This window comes from Mastomys coucha, unplaced genomic scaffold (assembly GCF_008632895.1).
Source record: "Mastomys coucha isolate ucsf_1 unplaced genomic scaffold, UCSF_Mcou_1 pScaffold16, whole genome shotgun sequence".
Taxonomy (NCBI): domain Eukaryota; kingdom Metazoa; phylum Chordata; class Mammalia; order Rodentia; family Muridae; genus Mastomys; species Mastomys coucha.
The window spans coordinates 42482941-42503121 of record NW_022196898.1 but is presented as its reverse complement, the minus strand read 5'-3'; the positions used below and the strand labels follow the sequence as shown (position 1 = coordinate 42503121).

General features: G+C 46.7%; 1 protein-coding gene across 6 annotated transcripts in view; it reads left to right on the top strand.

Annotated features, from left to right (window-relative positions):
* Cgn (cingulin) overlaps nt 1-20181 on the top strand; it is a 30179-nt gene that overhangs the window by 3435 nt on the left and 6563 nt on the right. For 5 of the 6 annotated variants that reach the window (XM_031374724.1, XM_031374723.1, XM_031374725.1 and 2 more), the window contains 13 exons: nt 4678-5549; nt 6227-6327; nt 6449-6518; nt 6614-6709; nt 8985-9112; nt 10214-10346; nt 10799-11011; nt 11373-11521; nt 11718-11850; nt 14761-14961; nt 15281-15487; nt 16045-16302; nt 19488-19658. In XM_031374724.1, coding sequence (XP_031230584.1) covers nt 4710-5549; nt 6227-6327; nt 6449-6518; nt 6614-6709; nt 8985-9112; nt 10214-10346; nt 10799-11011; nt 11373-11521; nt 11718-11850; nt 14761-14961; nt 15281-15487; nt 16045-16302; nt 19488-19658 — 2700 coding nt within the window. In that variant the 5' untranslated portion in view covers nt 4678-4709. Of the gene's footprint in view, nt 1-799; nt 891-4677; nt 5550-6226; nt 6328-6448; nt 6519-6613; nt 6710-8984; nt 9113-10213; nt 10347-10798; nt 11012-11372; nt 11522-11717; nt 11851-14760; nt 14962-15280; nt 15488-16044; nt 16303-19487; nt 19659-20181 lie in introns of those variants that run through there. The other variant, XM_031374726.1, reaches the window with a different exon arrangement.

Sequence of the window (20181 nt, the reverse complement as noted above, 5' to 3'; positions counted from 1 at the left end):
TCCAGCATATTGCCTGGCCCTGTGTCTATCAGCCCTTCCTCCATATACCTGAAACCACTCCACCCCCACTCACTTCCTGCCAGAAGTCCAGGGACCCTGTCACTCCTAGTTGGAAGCCAGATGCGTATGGCTGGGCCAGAGGTGATGGAATTGGGGCAGGGCAGGCTAATGAGTAACTCAGGAAGAAGTGGCTGTCTGGTTCAGGTGTAATGTGCTTTCTCCCTGTGTTCAGGCAGAAATGGCAAGGGAAGACAGATGGCGCTGAATTAACTTCTGTCCTGGGCTTTTCCCAGAGTACAGTTGGTGAGAAATGCCCTGGGCATGTGCCAGGCAGGGAAAAGAGGGTTAGGCAGGCATCTGGTGAGAGCCCAGGCCCTGGACTTCACCTCGTTGGTCTTGATGGTTGTTTACTTGCCTAGGGCTTATGCAAGGCCTTGGAGCTGCCCTGCTCCCTTGGCCCCACCCCACTGTCCTCTGTAACTGAAGGCGGGTAGGTTTCGGGTTTTCCGTGTTGAATCATTTAGAGCTCTTATTTTCTGACCCACCCTAAAGATCTCTCAGTCCTGGCCTCTGACCCAAAGGTTGTAGAACTGATAGTGATTGAGGTTGGGGGGAGGGTCTTTGGAACCTAGGGGAGTCATGGATAGCACCCCTGCATTCTCTGGCCCTCTGGCCCAAGGGGTTGGGCACTTTGCTGTGCCTACCCAAGAGCTCCTTGACCTGATCTGGAAGATCTGCAGATATCCTGACAGGGCAGAACTTTATCATGAATAAATCATGTGATTCTTGAGAGCTGGCAGTTTAGGTACACCTGATTGTAAGATCAGGGCTGCACAGGACAGGGAGTCCAGACCAGGAAGACGTCTTGTTACTGAGGCACAAAGAATGCTGTGAGTGAGGCATCCATGGGCATATCTTTCTGCTGCTGGGAGAGTCTGCCTTGGTTTGGGATATAGCCTTCAAGAAGTATTCACGTGTACACTCCGTGTTCCAGGCAGAGGACAGCTGAGCGTCTCGGGCTTTGTCCTGGAGGACTTTATTGTCTAGTGGGGGAGATAGAAAACCATCTCTTAAGTAGAAGTATGGAGGTAAACCTGCTGGGAGTATTATGTAAATGATAGAAGCTTTGCAAGAAAACTCTCAGCTTTTCCCGGTGAGGCGAGCACCATGTTGCCTTTTCTATTTTTTTTTTTTAAAGTATGACTTTTAAAGATTTATTTATTTATTATATGTAAGTACACTATAGCTGTCTTCAGATACCCCAGAAGAGGGTGTCAGATCTCATTATGGATGGTTGTGAGCCACCATGTGGTTGCTGGGATTTGAACTCATGATTTTTGGAAGAGCAGTCAGAACTCTTAATTGCTGAGCCATTTCTCAGCTCCCGCCTTTTCTATTTCTTTTTTTTTTAATCATTTATTTTTATTGTATGTGCATTAGTGTCTGAGGGTGTCAGATTCCCTGAAACTGGAGTTACAGATAGTTGTGAACTGCCATGTGGTTGCTAGGAATTGAACTCAAGACATTTGGAAGAGGAGTCGATGCTCTTAACCACTGAGCCATCTCTCCAGCCCAACCTTTTCCATTTCTCGTTCTTTCAGCTATCTACCAAAGCTTGGGCACGCTTTCCCACATACACTGGGCTTTCTATTTTCCTCTGAAGCCCCTTTCCCTTCTGCTCTGCAGCTGCGTTTCTGCCATGTGGTTGGATGCTGACCTCCACCACTGAACCTGCATACTTTCTTAGGCAAGGCTCTCTCTCTCTTCACTTCTGGCAACTTCTTTCCATTTCCCACCTCCTGGCAACTGCTGAGGTTGACAGTTTGTCTGCCCTATTGTTTCTCTGTCAAACTCTAATAAAATCATATTTAAGCTTCTTTCTGAGCCCCATTTATAAATTCTTGTATTAATGAAACTTAAGAACCCCAAGAGCGAACTTCAGTTTCCTCAGGGACAATCCCTGGCTACTTAGTTCAAGACGAGCCTAGGCTACATAGACCTTGTCTCAAAAAAGAAATGACATATTATAAAATTGTTGCACGTGAGATGAAGAAGGCAAGCAGTCTGTTTATTACCCCCCTTTTTATAATTTATGTGCTTTTTTTTTTTTTTTTTTTTTTTTGCTTGCTTGTCTGTACGAGAGTGTTGGATTCCCTGGAACTGGAGTTACAGACTGTTGTGAGCTGCCATGTAGGTGCTGGGAATTGAACCCAGGTCCTATGGAAGGACAGCCTGTGCTCTTTACCACTGAGCCATTGCTCCAGTCCCTATTACTTATTTTTATTGAGACAAAAATCTCACTATGCAACTGATCTTGAATTCATGGCAATCCTCTTGTCTCAGCCTCACAAGTGCCAGAATTATAGGTGTATGATTTCCCAAGTAAGAGCCTGACGCTAGCGCAGTGGTTCTCAACCTTTCTAATGCTGTGTTGACCCTTTAATACAGTGCCTCATGATGTGGTGACCCCTCCCCTATCATAAAATTATTTTCATTGCTATTTCATAACTGTAATTTTGCTACTGTTATGAATTGTAATGTAAATATCTGTGCTTTCTAATGGTCTTAGGTGACCCCTGTGAAAGGGTCATTTAAACCCCGGAGGGTTGAGAACCCAGAGTGGTTGAGAACCACTGCTCTCAACCTCTCTAAAGGCTCTGCCTTCACAAACTTAAAAATTCTGTGTTAAAAGTTTATGTGAGCTGTGTCCTGGAGGAGGTACATTGCTTTCTCAGTCTCATGACCCCAAGTGTGAGTCATTCTCAATAAAGGGGTTCTCTTTGCCCATCCCTTTCTCCTGTTGGGAAGGGCTAGGGATGCTAAGAATGCCCTCACTGTCCATTTCTCCCCCAAGCCCTTTCTCCCCTGGACTGTGCCCCTCCTGCCCATCCTCCCTTCAGCTGCCAGGTTTCCTGGCTTCCTAGAGCTTCTACTATCTCCGAGAGGGACCTTGCCAAGTTTCCTTGGCCAGAGCCTCTCAGGGAGGTTGAACTGGGTGCGATTGTTTTTCTGTCTGGCACACCTGAGGCTGCCCCCCCCCCCCACTTGGTGCTCGGCTCTGGTGAAGACTAGCAGGAGGGGCAGGGAAGCCACGTTTGTTGATGTTAATTTGCTTGGAACAAAACCTCCCTCCCAATTCCAGGAGCCAGAGTACACCTGGGACACATTCCATTTGCTGACTCTAAGCGTGAACAATGTGGACCAGGAAGTTGGCCTGTAGATGGCCATGGCTTTGTTCTGCAGCCTACCTGTTCATGAGGCCTTGGACTGACTAGCTTACTCCAGTCTGTATTGAAAGGGCTGGGGATGAAGCACTGTTTGGAACCAGGCCCAGTGGGTTGGTGAGATGGCTCAGCTGGGAAGAGCACCAACTGCTCTTCGGAAGGTCATGAGTTCAAATCCCAGCAACCACATGGTGGCTCACAACCACCCATAATGAGATCTGACGTCCTCGTCTGGTGCGTCTGAAGACAGCTACAGTGTACTTACATATAATAAATAAATAAATCTTAAAAAAAAAAAGAAATGGAAATACAAGAATCAGAAGTCCAAGGTCAACTTCAGCTGTATAAGGAGTGTGAGGCCAGCTTTGACCACATCAGACTTTGTTTTAAAAAAGAAAGAAAGAAAATCCTATTTAAGTCCTTCCTTCTCTCCTGCTGCCTGCCTGCTTCCCCCCCCCCCCCACTTTCTTTCTTTTCTCTTGGTGCAGAGGGTTGAATCCCAGATCTCACAAATGCTTTACCACTGAGTCACAACCCAGCCCAAAGTCCTTTCTCATAGAGTTAGTACATTCATATGTACCAAGTTCAAAAAGGACAAAAAGCAACATAGCAGAGATCCTGGAGAGTAGAAACTCTAACGTCATTCATTGTCTCGCCCTCAGTACCCTTTACCCTAGAGACATCACCGCTACCAGCTAAAGTGTCTTCTCTAGAAACGGGATGCCACATTTTATGATCTATTTATTTTAATAAACTCTGCAGTAGGAGAGTTTTTTCATGGGAGTGGAAGAATGAGATAGGCAGGTTTTGGGGTCCACCTTTATTGGTATTTTGGGGGTGTGGGCCTCAAAGTACACACTATATATTTCATTTTGATTTTTTTAAAGATTTATTTATTTATTTTATGTGTATGAGTACACTGTAGCTGTACAGATGGCCGTGAGCCATCATGTGGCTGTTGGGAATTGAACTCAGGACCTCTGCTTGCTCCAGCCCCACTCCCTCACGAGTAACACACTGTAGCTGTCTTCAGACACACCAGAAGAGGGTGTCAGATCTCATCACGGATGGTTGTGAGCCACCATGTGGTTGCTGGGATCCGAACTCAGGACCTTTCAGTGCTCTTACCCGCTGAACCATCTCACCAGCCCCTCATTTTGATTTTTTTTCTTCCTATGTTTGGGCCTTGTACTAGGCAAGCTGTGTACTAATGAACTACCTTCTTGCCCTTGCAAAGTGCGCTATCTGGATCAAGAGTATCAGCATCACCCAGGAGAAGTTGCTGAGGAATGCAAATTCTTAGGCCCTTCCCAGGACCAAGAAGTCAGAAACTGGGGGTAGACTCCCATACCCTTCATTTCTCCTGCTCAGATAAGATATGAGAGCCATTTTCCCTGAAGCTGGGTTTCTACTTCAGGCTCTCTAGCTAAAACTTGTTTTCTTCATCTTCTAGGGGCCCTCCTACATGTGGAGCAGGCACACGTGATGGCTGATCCCCGGGGCCCTGTAGACCATGGCGTCCAAATTCGATTTATTACAGAGCCAGAGGGTGCTACTGAGATGGGCACCCTTCGTCGTAGTGGGCGGCGCCCTGCTAAAGATGCAAGAGCCAGTACCTATGGGGTCGCTGTGCGTGTGCAGGGCATTGCTGGGCAGCCCTTTGTGGTGCTTAACAGTGGAGAGAAAGGGACCGACTCCTTTGGGGTCCAAATCAAAGGGGGCAACAACCGCGGGTCCCCAGGTGCACTGAGCTCCGACTCAGAGCTCCCCGAGAACCCCTACTCTCATGTCAAGGGACGTCCTACCGCTTCTCTGAGCAGCACTTCTGATGAGGAGCCCAGGGACCATGTGAATGGAAAACTGCTCCGTTCCCAGTCGCAAGCCTCTCTGACAGGGCTTGCTCTTATGAGTCCGAGTAATAGGAGCACCAGCTTGCTGGAACTGGCCCCTAAAAAGACTTCCTCGATTAACACCATTGACACTGCCCCCTTGTCTTCAGTGGACTCGCTCATCAACAAGTTTGATAGTCAGAAGGGGGGCCAGGTTCGGGGCCGTACTGGCCGCCGCACAAGGACATTTCCCCACGAGCAGCAGCGCAAGCGAAGCCAGAGTCTGGACAGCAAGTTCTCACGGGATACACGTGAAGAACGGGAACACCAGCCAGCCAACCACTGGACCCGTGGTACAAAGTATGACAACCACATGGACAGTTCAAAGATCCCATCTCAGAAGCAGAGCCCTCATAGCAGCTTTAGCCGTTCCCGTCAAACTCAAGACTGGGTGCTTCAGAGTTTTGAGGAGACACGGGATCCCGCCATGGTCCAGGTCAGATGTCATCCCTCCCCATTTCTAACCTCCCTGGCTTTTTCATGAGCCCATAGACTCCTTTGCTAACTCAGAAAACATAGAAGGTCTCTGCCTTTTGTTCTCCATTTTAGCTACTAAATAGCCACAAAACCAACATATTCAAGGGTAAAATTCTAAGGAGAGTGGAGGTGAACATAGAGAGTTAGGCAGTCTTCAGTCATCAGCAAAGCCGGTCGGCTAGGTCTGGCACCTTTCATAATGCACGTTTGGAGGCTATCTGTGGAAAGCTCCTTGGATAGTCTTCCTGAAGACTATGCTTTCCCCTTCTTTACTCAGCGGCATGACTAAGTGGGGAGCATCTTTACTTTGAGACAAATTTATGTGCCTTCTAGAGCTCTGTGCATTTATAAACTCTAGCAATCTGTTGGCGTCACTGACAAATTACTTGGGACATAGTTCACAGCTGGTTATTGAGAAAAGTCTCATCTGCAGCAATATGGCAGAGATCTAGCCTGCTTTTGGACTTTTTTTTTTTTTCTGGACCATTCCTCAGGCCTGAAGTGTTGTTCCTCATTCTGAGAAGCCATGTCTCTCAGCTGCCACCTCTGTTCCATTCGAACCCACATATATACTTCTGGCCTAATCTTCCCTCTCTCTTTCTTTCCTTTCTCCTTGCCTTCATTTTTCTCCCCCAGTTCAAATCAACTCCAGACCTTCTCAGAGACCAGCGGGAGGCAGCACCACCAGGCAGTGCGGACCATGTGAAGGCCACCATCTATGGCATCCTAAGGGAGGGGTGAGTGGGGTCCACCTGGTGGGAGCATACACTTTGCTCCTGTCCCTCAGGCTTCATTTCCCATCTTCCTTGCCTTTCTCTCTTCTCTGCTCACCCTTGCTTCTCTCCTTCCGTCCTCCAGAAGCGCAGAGAGTGAGGCATCGGTGAGGAGAAAAGTTAGTTTGGTGCTGGAGCAGATGCAGCCTCTGGGGGTGAGTGGCCTTATGGGGGTCCGAGTAAGGGTCAGGGTTAGGGGGTAGGGATGAGGACTCACTTCCCACTCCTCGTTTCCCAATACCTCTGGCAGATGGTTTCTCCTGCTTCTACTAAGGCCCTGGCAGGGCAGGCTGAGCTTACCCGAAAAATGGAGGAGCTTCAGAAAAAGCTGGATGAAGAGGTGAAGGTGAGGCTGGTTATGGAGGGATGAAGGGGATGAAGGACTACAGGAAAGATGCCTTTAGCTTGTCCTGGGGGTAGACGAAGCAGGCTCTTTTGAGATAGGTCTTACTAAGTGAATATCCCTGGCTGGGCTTAATTCACTGAGATATTCCTCACTCTGCTGGGATCAAGAGCATGTGTCACCATGCCTAGCTATGCTGGCTCTTCTATATAGTAGTACAAGTACCATCTCTGTTACCTGAGACAAGAAATCAGTGTCCTCGTCCCAGCAAGGACTTTGAGTTTCTCTAGATCCAAGATGGGTGGAGCACATTGGAGAGCTAACTACCTCCTTTTCATTTTCCCTAGGAGTCCCTGTCTCAGGCTTGCTATTTTTTATTTTTTATTTTTTATTTTTTTATTTTTTTTTTTTTTTGGTTTTTTCGAGACAGGGTTTCTCTGTGTAGCCCTGGCTGTCCTGGAACTCACTCTGTAGACCAGGCTAGCCTCGAACTCAGAAATCCGCCTGCCTCTGCCTCCCGAGTGCTGGGATCAAAGGCATGCAGGCTTGCTATTTATTGCTTATATAACCTGAGGAACTTGCTTTCGTTCTGTCTGGTGGTGTAGCTCAGTTGATAGAATGCTCACCTTACATGTGTCAACTTCTGGGTTCAATCCCTAATACTGAATGCAACCAATTGTGGTGATCCTTGCCTGGAAGCCCAGCACCCAGGAAGTAGAAACAGGAAGATCAGGAATTCAAGATCATCTTTGGGTGTTTATCAGGCTCGAGGACAAACTGAGTTACATGAAACCATGTCTCAAAAAAAAAATTACTTATATTCTATGTGTCTCAAATCTTTTTCTCATCATAATTATGATGGCAATAATAATAGTAGAATTTGTTGAGTGTAGTTTTTATGGCAGATACTGTCCTGGGTAATACATAATCATGTCAGTGCCAGTGCAGAGTCTACTGGGACCTTCTCTGATGAGAAGTCTGAAGCTCAGAGGAGAGCTTGAGGGAACTGCTGTGGCAGTAAGTTGCAGAGATGGAAGGAAAAGATGTGGCCATTCTTTCTCTAAAACAACCTTTTTTAGTTTTACTCTTGTTTTTGGAGTTGGGAAGGCAGGGTCTCAGAAGGACTGGCCCTGAACTCACTATGTTGGCCAAGAATGACCTTGAATTTCTAATCCCCTTGCCTTTACCTCCTAAATTTAGGATTACAGATGTCCATGACAATGCCCGGTTTATGCAGTGCTGGGGATGGAACCAAGGGTTTTGTCTATGCTAGGCAAGCATCTCTATATCAAGTCACACCTCCAGCCCCACACCCTTTAAAAATGCTTCTTCCAGCGCACACAGTGTTGCCCTGTACACGGTTGGAGTTCAGCTTGTGTTGGTTTTGCAGTCTTCTTGTTAAGAAGAAAGCAATACAGGATAATGGTTAAGTGGAATCAACTTAATGGGTTCAAACCTTGATTCTAGTAGTTGCTGGCTGTGTAACTAATTTTAGTTGAGTTCTTCAAGTATTCAAATCTTGTTTCCTTAACAGTAAGTAAAGATAATAATATACTCTTTATCTGTTTGTTGCAAAACAGATTACTCCAAAATGTAACATCTTTTTTTTTGTTTTTGTTTTTTTTTTTTGTTTTTTCGAGACAGGGTTTCTCTGTGTAGCCCTGGCTGTTCTGGAAATCACTCTGTAGACCGGGCTGGCCCTGAACTCAGAAATCTGCCTGCCTCTGCCTCCCAAGTGCTGGGAAAATGTAACATCTTAAAAGAAGCATTTCTCAATGTCTGATGCAGAGAATCAGGGATAAGCTTAGCTGTATAATTTTGACTCATGGTTGTTATTACTAGGACATTTAGGGGACTTAAGGAGGTTTGGTAGATTGATTGAGCGATTGACAAGGTTTCAACTCTGTAGCCTAAACTGCCAAACTGGCCTGGAATCCAGTGTGTAGTCCAGGCTAGCCTTGAATTCATAGTGATCTTCCTGCTTCGGCCTCCCAAGGTCAGGATTACAGGCATGTGCTACCATGCAGAGCTATACTAGATCTTTCTTTCTTTTTTCTTTCTTCCTTTCTTTCTTTCTTTCTTTTTTTTTTTTTTTTTTTTTTTTCGAGACAGAGTTTCTCTGTATAGCCCTGGCTGTCCTGGAACTCACTCTGTAGACCAGGCTGGCCTGGAACTCTGCCTCTGCCTCCCAAGTGCTGGGGTTAAAGGCGTGCGCCACCACTGCCTGGCTATACTAGCTCTTTCTACAAGCGTTTCCTATTCTCCATTTCTCTCCCAGAAGCGGCAGAAGTTAGAACCATCCAGGGTTGGACTGGAGAGGCAGCTGGAGGAGAAGGCTGAAGAGTGCCACCGGCTGCAGGAGTTGCTGGAGAGGAGAAAGGGGGAGGCCCAGCAGAGCGCCAAGGAGTGAGTGTGCGGAATGGGTCACGTGACATGTAGGTCACATGGGTTAGCTTCAGGGCTTGGGCCTAGAGCTGGGTCCTCCCTGGGATGAAGGAGGCAAAGGGGGAATCTTCAGAAGCTAATGGAGCTGGGATTGTTTTCTCTTTCCTGGTAACAGTGATAGTGCATGATCTGGAGATAGGTTACCCGAGTGTGCCTGTCTAAGGTTCTTTGTAAAATGGCCCTAAAAGCAATCAGCTACCTCACAGGATTATTGTGGGGATTCACTCACTGATTCTGTCTGTGAGTGATGTTGTTTATGTGACAGGCTCTGACGGGGGCTCCCGAGGTCCATCAGTGAACCTTACAGGTAGGGCTCTCCACTCTAGCATCTTCGCTCCCAGGGATAGGGAACAGCCAGTAAGGAAGTGTAGTGAGTGAGTGACTATAACACTTGAGAAGGTGGTGAGGACTGAGATAGAGCAGGAGGGCTGGCTCATGCAAGAACAGCTCCAATTGGGTATCAATTGAAGAGGTTGGGTATAAAAGTTCATTTAAGGCTTGGGGCTGGCACAGCTGGTAGAGGTGCTTACCACAGAACCCAGGACCTGAGTTCAGTCCCGGGGATGCACAGGTGGGAGGCAGAGAACTGACTCCTGCAAGTTGTCCTCTGACTGTCACACAGATTTCTCTCCCATACGTATATTCACAGAAAACAAATAATATATAGGAAATAAAGGAAAAAAATATTTGTATAGTTCATTGGTGAAGTGCTAGCCAGTTTGGCAAAGCTCTTCTTCTTTCTCTCTTTTTTTTTTTTTTTTTTTTTTTTTTTTTTTTTTGGTCTTTCGAGACAAGGTTTCTCTGGGTAGCCGCTGGCTGTCCTGGAACTCACTCTGTAGACCAGGCTGGCCTCGAACTCAGAAATCCGCCTGCCTCTGGCTCCCAAAGAGCTAGGATTAAAGGCATGCACCACCACTGCCTGGCCAGAAAGGCCCTTCTGTCTCCAGCACTGCAAAGCAAAATGTGCAAAGAATAGAGACTTAAAGGAAGTTTAAATGAGTCAGCGTACGGTTGATGAGTGACTGCCTAACGTAGTACCCATGATGCTCTCTCTGTGGTTAGGCTTCAGAGCATGAAGCTCCTGCTAGGCCAGGAAGAAGGACTACGGCACGGGCTGGAGACCCAGGTGAAGGAGCTACAGCTCAAGCTGAAGCATAGCCAGAGTCCTGATTCTGGAAACGAGAAACTCCTAAAGGTAGGAAAAGAGGGTGTAGGGTGAATATTCTCGGGTCCCTCAGCCTCCCCAGGCCTGCTTATCCACTGTCTGCTTGGCGTGTGGAAACCTGGGAGGTTTTCTCCAGTGCTTTTCCCTGTGCTTTCAGGCAGACACAGAGGGAGTGTGAGGCTAGAGTCCAGAATGACAGTTTTCCTTTATTCTATGGGCAACTTAGAGGGCAAGAAGCACCTAATACTAGACTAATACAAAGTATGAATGCATTTTCTTTTTGGAGGCGGGACTTGGCTAAGTTGTCCATTCTGGCTTCCAAATCTGTGATCCTTCTGTCTTGGCCTTCTAATTATCAGGGTTAGACGCATATCCGCCTTGCCAAGCTCTCAATAAATATTTTTTGGCTAAATGGGTGAGTTATTTAATAGATTGATTGAGTCCTAATATGACCATACTGTTTCCACCTTCCCGTCCTCCAGGACTTGTTAGAGACCCGGGAACTTCTGGAAGAGCTCTTAGAGGGCAAACAACGAGTAGAGGAGCAGCTGAGGCTGAGGGAACGGGAGCTGACAGCCCTGAAGGGGGCCCTGAAAGAGGAGGTGGCTTCCCACGACCAGGAGGTGGAACATGTCCGGCTGCAATACCAGCGAGACACGGAGCAGCTTCGCCGGAGCATGCAAGATGCGACCCAGGCATGTGACAGGAACTGGAGCTGGAGGACGAAGACATGTCCAGGGAATGGGGCTTGTCTTATTAGCGTATTTTTGAACTTTTCATGGTTGTCACTAGGAGCCTTCCCTAAAGCCTTCCCTAAACATATGTGAGATGCAGTGAGAAGCCTTGGTTAGGAAACCTTACCAGGGCAGGGAGAGGCATTATAGGCCTTAAGTACCTTAAGGATGTGTGGCCAAACTCCATAATGGAAATAATGGAGGGAGGCTTGTTGCAGACGGCAGAGAGGCAGCCTGCGGCTTCCTAGCATTGTGCTTCTTCTGTCTTAAAAGTGAGCTTTGTCCTCTGAGCCTCCTGGTGCTCATTTTTCTCTTTCCCTAGGACCACGCTGCAGTGGAGGCCGAGAGGCAGAAGATGTCTTCCCTTGTGCGGGAGCTGCAGAGAGAGCTAGAGGAGACCTCTGAGGAGACGGGGCATTGGCAGAGCATGTTCCAGAAAAACAAGGAGGAGCTGAGAGCTGCCAAGCAGGAGTAAGACCCTCCTGCGTTTTGCAGGGGCATCTAACCTGACTCTTGTACCCTCCTATACCCCACCGATGCCTCCTCTCACACTCTGTCTCCTTGAGTGAGTGTCTGGCCGTGGCCTTCAGAGGGCTGGTGTCCATTGCCCTGTGTGAGGTCTGACCTTGATCTTTTATCCTTTATTTAAAACCTTGCTGGACTCAAGACTGTTGCAGCTGCGGATGGAGAAGGAGGAGATGGAAGAGGAACTTGGGGAGAAGATGGAGATCTTACAGAGGGACTTAGAGCAAGCCCGAGCCAGTACAAGAGATACTCAGCACGTTGAGGAGCTCAAAAAGGTACTTGGCACTTGGGGTGTGGAATGGCAGGTTGGGCTGATCTGCCTCACTTGAGACTCTTCTGCCCACGCGAGCAGGGCTGTTTCCATGAGCGTGGCTTTCGGGCTTCATCCTAGCAGCCCAGGGTTGACTTTACAGCTTTGCAGGGCTGCGCTCCCTGTTTATAGTTTTCTAATGAAAACAGGTTGTCAGCAGCTAGTCCGCGGTATAGGCAGAAGCTGCTGGCTGTCTCTTAGAAGACAACTTAGCTGAATACAGGTGGACTTGTAAAACTCCAGGGTCATTTTGGCAGGCTCAGAGCCTTAATTTGGTCAGTACTGCAAAACATGCTCTTTGAGGGGGAAATTCATTAACTGTGATAAAACAAATGTTTGGGTTTTTTTTTTTTTTTTTTTTTTTAGAATGCCTGTTTATTTATTTATATTGAGAAATATAATCCCTGGACTGGGACGCTGGTATCCACTTGGCTAGCTGACCTACTTGCGAAGGCTATTTGGATAGCACACAGTCTGGACATGGTGCTCAGGGGGTGCAGTGTTGTGAGGTGCATCTCCCCAGTATCCCAAGCCACACACAGTTTTGCTGGCGGGTTGGTGACACAACACTCCAAGATTCTCACTTTGATCTTTTTTTTTTTCCTGAAAGTCAATCTTTTTTTCATGGTGCATGTATGATAGTTCATAAAAGAGTTATGAGGAAGTCATAAAAATTAAAATAAACCCAGTTTCATACTCTTGGTGTGGTAGTTTATGAAGGGTAAGAACACAGCTACTAGGCAGAGTATGGTGGTTGCATGCCTTTAATCTTAGAGGCAGGTGGATCTCTGTGAGTTCAAGGCCAGCCTGTTCTACATAGTAAGTTCTAGGACAGCCAGGGCTCTATAGAAAGACCCTGTCTCAATGCCCCCCTTCCCAGAAAAAAGAACCCCTCCACAAAAAAAAAAAAAATACCCCAAACCAAACCAAATCGAAAAAGAGCACAGCTAATTATTTTTGGATGTCATATAACTATGTTGTTTTGAAGTTAAAAATACCTGTTAATGTATTAGCTGACATGGCCAACTTGACACAGTCCTCCAGATAAGCTCATTTATCATTATGCCTCAGATATCAAGTATTATTATTATATTATTATTATTATTATTATTATTATTTATCAAGTATTTAAACAGCATGTAGATTAGGGAAGCAGACTAACCCAGTCGAACACAGACGAGGTAGCAGCTCTCTTTTCTTTTTAAAGATATTTGTTAGTGTCTACATTATAGTCACTGCTGCACAGTCCGTGACCCTTCGCTCTTATTGGCTATTTCTAAATTTGAAAAGTGCTAATAACTAAATAGAATAACTATTTATAGTTAAAAATTATAACTAAAGAGATCCATAATTTATATTTCAAGTGCCTTTTAAAAAGGAATTTAAGATATATTAGTATTCATTGTGTCATAATTTTGTGTTTTGGTTATATTTATTTATTTATTTATTTATTTATTTATTTGGCAGCCAGTCTTGTTTTATAAAATTCTATACTATAAAATTCCTCTTTAGTTCTAGTTTTTTTGAGACAAGGACTCACTAGATAGATCAGGCTGGCTTTGAACTCACAGAGATCTGCCTGGCTCTGTTTCCTGAATGCTGGGATTAGTACACTACCACATTTGGCCTAAAATTTCTCCTTTTAAAGCAGACAGTTGGTGGTTTTTAGACTATTCATTGTATTGTGAAACCATCACCATTCTCTACTTTAATAACCCCCAAAAGTGCCCATGCCCACTGGTGCTCCTTCCCTAGGTGTCCCGACAACCGGGCTCTCCAGATTTGCATAAGCTGAATATTTCATATAATTGTAATTCTATAATAATGGCTTTTTAAAAAAAGACTTATGTATTTATGTATATATGTATGTATGTATATGAGTATGTATATGAGTACACTGTAGCTGTACAAATATGGTTGTGAGCCTTCATGTGGTTGTTGGGAATTAGATTTAGGACCTCTGCTTGCTCCGGTCAGCCCCACTCGCTCAGTCCCTGTTCGCTCTGGCCCAAAGATTTATTATTTCTTTCTTTATTTCTTTTTTAATTAATTTATTTATTATATATAAGTATGTTGTACTGTCTTCAGTTGCACCAGAAGAGGGCGTCAGATCTTATCACGGGTGGTTGTGAGCCACCATATGGTTGCTGGAATTTGAACTCCGGACCTTTGGAAGAGCAGTCAGTGCTCTTACCCACTGAGCCATCTCGCCAGCTCTAATAATGACATTTTTGTTTTTTGAGACAGGGTTTCTCTGTGTAGCCCTGGCTGTCCTGGAACTCACTCTGTAGACCAGGCTGGCCTTGAACTCAGAAATCTGCCTGCCTCTACCTTCCAAGTGCTGGGACTAAAGGCATGTGCCACTACTGCCCGATTTTGAGATAGGGTCTTATGTAGTCCAGGAGTGCCTGGAACTTGCTATGTAGCTGAGGATGCCTTGAACCCTTGATCCTCCTGCCTCTGCCTTCTGTGTGTTGGATTATAGGCGTGTACTGTCACACTTGGCTTCATCTAGTTTTATGGATGTAGTTGTTCTATTCATCATTAGTGTGCTTTGTCCATTTTCCAATTTAAGGACATCTGGTTTTGACATACAGTGACTCAGTCTTGCTATGAGCATTTATAAACAAGTTTTTGTGAGAACTGCTCCTTTTCTTAGGCATATTACTTGAGACTAGGATGCCTTGTCACGTGATTAGTCTGTGTTCAGCTTTTTTGAGTCTTCCAATTGCTCTCTAAAGCAGCCTTATCATTTATATTTCTTCCCATCGTGTTTCATGCATGATGGAAAGTCTTATTTTCTCCACTTTCCCGAACCTCATTATAGCTGAGTCTCGCCACTGTGCTTTTTTTTTTTTTTTTTTTCCCTTTCTAGGAGCTTCGACGCACCCAGGAGGAACTTCAGGCAGAGAGGCAGAGTCAGGAGGTGACTGGGCGACACCGGAACCAGGTGTTAGAGAAGCAGCTGGCAGCGCTGAGGGTGGAGGCTGATCGAGGCAGAGAACTGGAACTGCAGAACCTCCAGCTACAAAAGACCCTGGAGCAACTGCAGCTGGACTGTGAAGAGGCTTCCAAGGCAAGGGGAGTGGGCCCAGGGCTCAGGAGGTGGAGGCTGAGGGGTCAGGAGGGCTGAGAAGCCAGAGATCCTGCAAAGTTAACCTGTGCTGGGTATGTACTGAGGAGCTCTGGAGGCTCGTCTGTGTGTGTGCTGAATAGCAGACTTTAGCAGGGTGGCTGCCTCTATGTAGGGGTGAGAGTATCAGGGAGGTTCCTGACTAGGGCCACCCCTCTATGCCTAGCTCCTGTGAGCCTTTTAGTGGGTTCTTGTGTAACCCCTTTTCCTGGTTGTACATGCTTACCCCACGGTCTGAGCCGATTCTCCCAACTGCCCGCAGGCTAAGGTGGCATCAGAGACAGAGGCCAAGGTGCTGGGGCAGCGCCGGGCAACAGTGGAAACCACACTTCGGGAGACACAAGAGGAAAATGACGAATTCCGAAGGCGCATCCTGGGTCTGGAGCAGCAGTTGAAGGAGGCCCGAGGTCTGGCGGAAGGTGGGGAAGCGGTGGAGGCACGGCTTCGGGACAAAGTGCATCGGCTGGAGGTAACATTCCTGTTCACCTTCAGGGGCTCCCTGCTCTTGCCTTCCACCTGTTAGTCGTGTGCCCTCGGTACTCAGCCATCGGTTTAGAATGCCCCCTTGCTCTCTCCTCCCATCTTGGTATGCGGCCATCGGTTTACACTGATATGTAAACTGTGTGCACTGCCCTCTTCCCTTACCATATCTGTTAAGCGTGGGTTTGTTTCCTGTACTGACTTGGTGTGAATGTTTCAGAGTTCTCTGCGCTGGTATTTTTGTCACCCTTTGCTTGTTTACCATTTGCTTTCATTTCTGAGCCTGTTTGTGATGTTTACTCTGTTTGTTTGATTGTTTGTTTGAGGTACGATCTCACTATGCAATCTTCCTGGCCTGGAACTCACTATGTAGACTAGACTGGCCTCAAACTCACAGAGGTCCGCCTGCGTCAGCCTCACAAGTTCTAGGACTAGAGATGTGTGTCACCACACCCAACATTACCTTTTCCATCTATCTACCTCCAACGCATCAGTCTGAGCTTTCCCTTCTCTCAGCCCAACCCTTCCTCCTCTCCCGCCTCCCAGGTAGAGAAACAGCAGCTGGAAGAGGCTTTGAATGCTGCCCAGGAGGAGGAGGGGAGCCTGGCAGCAGCCAAGAGGGCTCTGGAGGTCCGGCTAGAGGAGGCCCAGCGGAGCCTGGCACGACTCGGGCAAGAACAGCAAGCTCTGAACCGGGCTCTAGAGGAAGAGGGAAAGCAACGGGAGGCTCTCCGCAGGGGCAAGGCAGAGCTGGAGGAGCAGAAGCGTTTGCTGAACAGGACTGTGGACCGACTCAACAAAGAGGTGACCATGGATAGTGCGGACCTTAGGAAAGGGTGTGAGCCCTGCAGACGCTAAGCCTAGAGGTGGGTCAGGACGTGCGACATTACTTTTTCTCAGACTGGACTGGGCCACATTTTTCTTTTTTTAAAAAAGTTTTTTTGTTTGTTTGTTTTGGTTTTGTTTTTTTGGTTTTTTTTCGAGACAGGGTTTCTCTGTAAAGCCCTGGCTATCCTGGGACTCACTCTGTAGACCAGGCTCAGAAGTCCGCCTGTCTCTGCCTCCCAAGTGCTGGGACTACAGGTGTGCGCCACCACTGCCTGGCTTTTTTTTTTTTTTTTTTTTTTTTTTTTTTTTTTTTTTTTTGAGACAGGGTTTCTCTGTATATCCCTAGCTGTCCTGGAACTCACTCCATAGACCAGGCTGGCCTCGAACTCAGAAATCTGCCTGCCTCTGCCTCCCAAGTGCTGGGAAGTTTTAAACTCTACTATACTCTTATCTTGTTTGTTTGCTTTTTAGTTTTCTTTCTTCCTTTCTCTCTTTCTCTCTCTCTCTTTCTTTCTCTCTCTCTCCCTCCCTCCTTCCCTCCCTCTTTCTCTCTCCCTCTCTTTCTTTCTTTCTTTCTGAGACAGGGCTTCTCTATGCAACCTTGACTGTCTAGAAGTCATTATACAGACCAGGCTGGCTTTGAATTTACAGAGATCCCCCTGCCTCTGCCTCTCATATGCTGAGATTAAGGAAGAGTGTATGCCACCATGCTTGGTCCTTACTATACATCTGTCTCTGTGGGGGCTTCTATGTGTGCCTGTGAGTGAGTACAGTACCCAAGGAGGTCAGAAGAGGGCATCAAGTTTCCTGGAGATAGAGTACAGGCCATTTTGAGCTGCCCAATATGGGCGCTTAGAAACTGAATTCAGGTCCTGGAAGAGCAGTATGTACTTTTTCTTTTCCATTTATTAATTTATTTATTCACTTCACATCCTGATGGCAGCCCCACCTCTCCTCCCAGTGCCCCTCTCACACAGCCCCTCCTGCCATCCCTTCCTCTGAGAAGGGGGAGGAGTGGGAGGTTGCCCCTGGATACCAACCCACCCTGGCACCTCAAGTCATTCCCACTGAGACTAGACAAGGCAGTCTAGTTAGGATACATAGGCAGGGAACAAAGTCAGGCTAAGCCCCGTCCCCAGTTACTGGAGAACCCACATGAAGACCAAGGTGCACATCTGCTGCATATGTTTGCAGTGGGGAGAAGCCTATATATGCTATTTGGTAGGTGGTTCAGTCTCTGGGAGGCCCCCAAGGAAGCCCCCACTGACTCTGTTGGTCTTCCTGTGGAGTCCCTATCCCCTCCGGGTTCCTCAGTCCTTCCCCCAACCCTTCCATAAGACTCCCTTCGTGGGCTCCATCTCATGTTTGTCTATGGCTATTTGCATCTGTTTCTGTCATCTGCTGGGTGGAGCCTCTGTGAGGACAGTTATGCTAGGCTGCTGCCTGCAATCATAACAGAGTATCTTTAATAGTGTCAGGGACTGGTGCTTGCCCATGGGATAGGTCTCAAATTGGGCCCTTCATTGGTTGGCCATCCCCTCTGTTTCTGCTCCATCTTTGTCCTTGCATTTCTTATAGGCAGGACATATTTTGGGTGGAAGATTTTGTGGTTGGGTTGATATTCTTATCCCTCCACTGGGAGTCCTGCTTGGCTACAGAATGTGGCCTCTTCAGGCTCCATATCCCCTCCTGCTAGGAGTCTCAGCTAAAGTTCACCCTCGGAGCCTCTCCATCCCAGGTTTCTGGCATGTCCACCCAGTTCTCTCCCTCCATTCACCTCTAATGACTGTTTTATTTTCCCTTCTGAGTGAGATTCAAGCATCCTTGCTTGGGCCTTCCTTGTTATTTAGCTTCTTTGGGTCTGTGGATTGTAGTGTAGGTTTCCTGTACTTTATGCTAATATCCACTTATCAGTGAGTTCATATCATGCATGTCCTTCTGGGTCTGAGTTACCTCACTCAGGATGATATTTTCTAGTTCCATCCATTTGCCTGCAAATTTCATGACTGACCTTGTTTTTAATAGAGCTGAATACTAAGTACTCCATTGTGTAGAGGAACCACATTTTCTGAATCCATTCTTCAGTTGAAGACATCTGGATTGTTAACCGTTTCTGGCTATTACAAATAAAGGTTCTATGAATATAATTGACCAAGTCAAGTGTCCCTGTGTTGCAGGGTATATGCCCAGGAGTAGCAGTATGTACTCTTAACCATTGAGCCATTTCTCAAGGTCTTTTTTTTTTTTTTAGACAAATCTCAGGTGATTAAAACTAGCCTTCATAGGCACATGCCACTGTGCCCAGCCAGAATGATGATATGCTACTTATGTGGCAGTGATTTTGACCTATGGTCTTCATTCTTGGAGAATAGTCCTATGAGTTTGCTCTAGAAGACCTAAATATAAGAATCTGCATTAGTAGCTGGGTGTGGTGGTACATGCCTTTAAGCCCAGACTCAAGAGGCAAAGGCAGGTGGATCTCTGTGAGTTAGAGGCCAAGTCTGGTCTACAGAGTGAGTCCAGAACAGCCAGGGCTACTACATAGAGAAACTCTGTCTCAAAAGAACAAAACAAAACAAAACAAAAAAGAATCTACATTAGTAAAGATTTAAATTGCAAGAGAGTGTAGGAGACAAGGAAATCAAATTGCTTTTTACTGGTAAGGTTCTTCTCCCAATTTTATTTTACAGAATAAGGCCAACTACGTGCAATGTCAATTTAGAAAAAAGATACATACATTTTATTTTCACTGACGTAGTAACTGAGGGTTTGTGGCAGTTTAGTTGGCAGATTTTCTATCTTAGTAGTATATCTTATAACTTGAGTTGACAGAAATGTGGTTATTGAAGGTTTACTCAGCATCAGCCACTTTATATGTATTTTAAATCAGTAACATAATTCAGTATCAACTCAGCCATGTAGGTGCTGTTATTATCCCATCTTATAGATGGGAAAATGAGACCAGAGATGATAAGTAAGGGCTAAAGCTACGACATCCAGACATTTGAATATATAGCTGTTAGCCATACCAGGGATCTAGACCAGACAAGCTAGAGAGAGCTGCTTGGCAGAGAGGAGGCTCTTGGGAGACTCTTGGAAGCTGGGGCTACAGAAGGGACAGAAGTCCAGTGCTGACAGAAACTTCTTTCTCTGCATTTTAGCTGGAGCAGATTGGGGATGACTCCAAGCAAGCCCTGCAGCAGCTCCAGGCTCAGATGGAAGATTACAAGGAAAAGGCCCGGAAGGAAGTAGCTGATGCCCAGCGTCAGGCCAAGGATTGGGCCAGTGAGGCTGAAAAGAATTCAGGGGGGCTGAGCCGGCTTCAGGATGAGGTAGGAATGTAGACGACAGGAACCTGACCATGGCTTTGAAGGTCTTTGCCTTCCCACGGAACCTATGGCTGGAGTGCTAGGGCCCAGGTCCATGTGGAACCACAGACGAGGGCATCCATCTCTGGAGTAGCATCCATCTCTCTCTAGAGCAGCATCCATCTCTCTCTAGAGCAGCGTCCATCTCTCCCTCGAGCAGCATCCATCTCTCTCTGGAGCAGCATCCATCTCTCTCTAGAGCAGCATCCATCTCTCTCTAGAGCAGCATCCATCTCTCTCTAGAGCAGCGTCCATCTCTCTCTAGAGCGGCATCCATCTCTCTCTGGAGCAGCGTCCATCTCTCTCTAGAGCAGCATCCATCTCTGGAGTAGCATCCATCTCTCTCTAGAGCAGCATCCATCTCTCTCTAGAGCAGCATCCATCTCTCTCTAGAGCAGCGTCCATCTCTCTCTGGAGCAGCGTCCATCTCTCTCTGGAGCAGCATCCATCTCTCTCTGGAGCAGCATCCATCTCTCTCTGGAGCAGC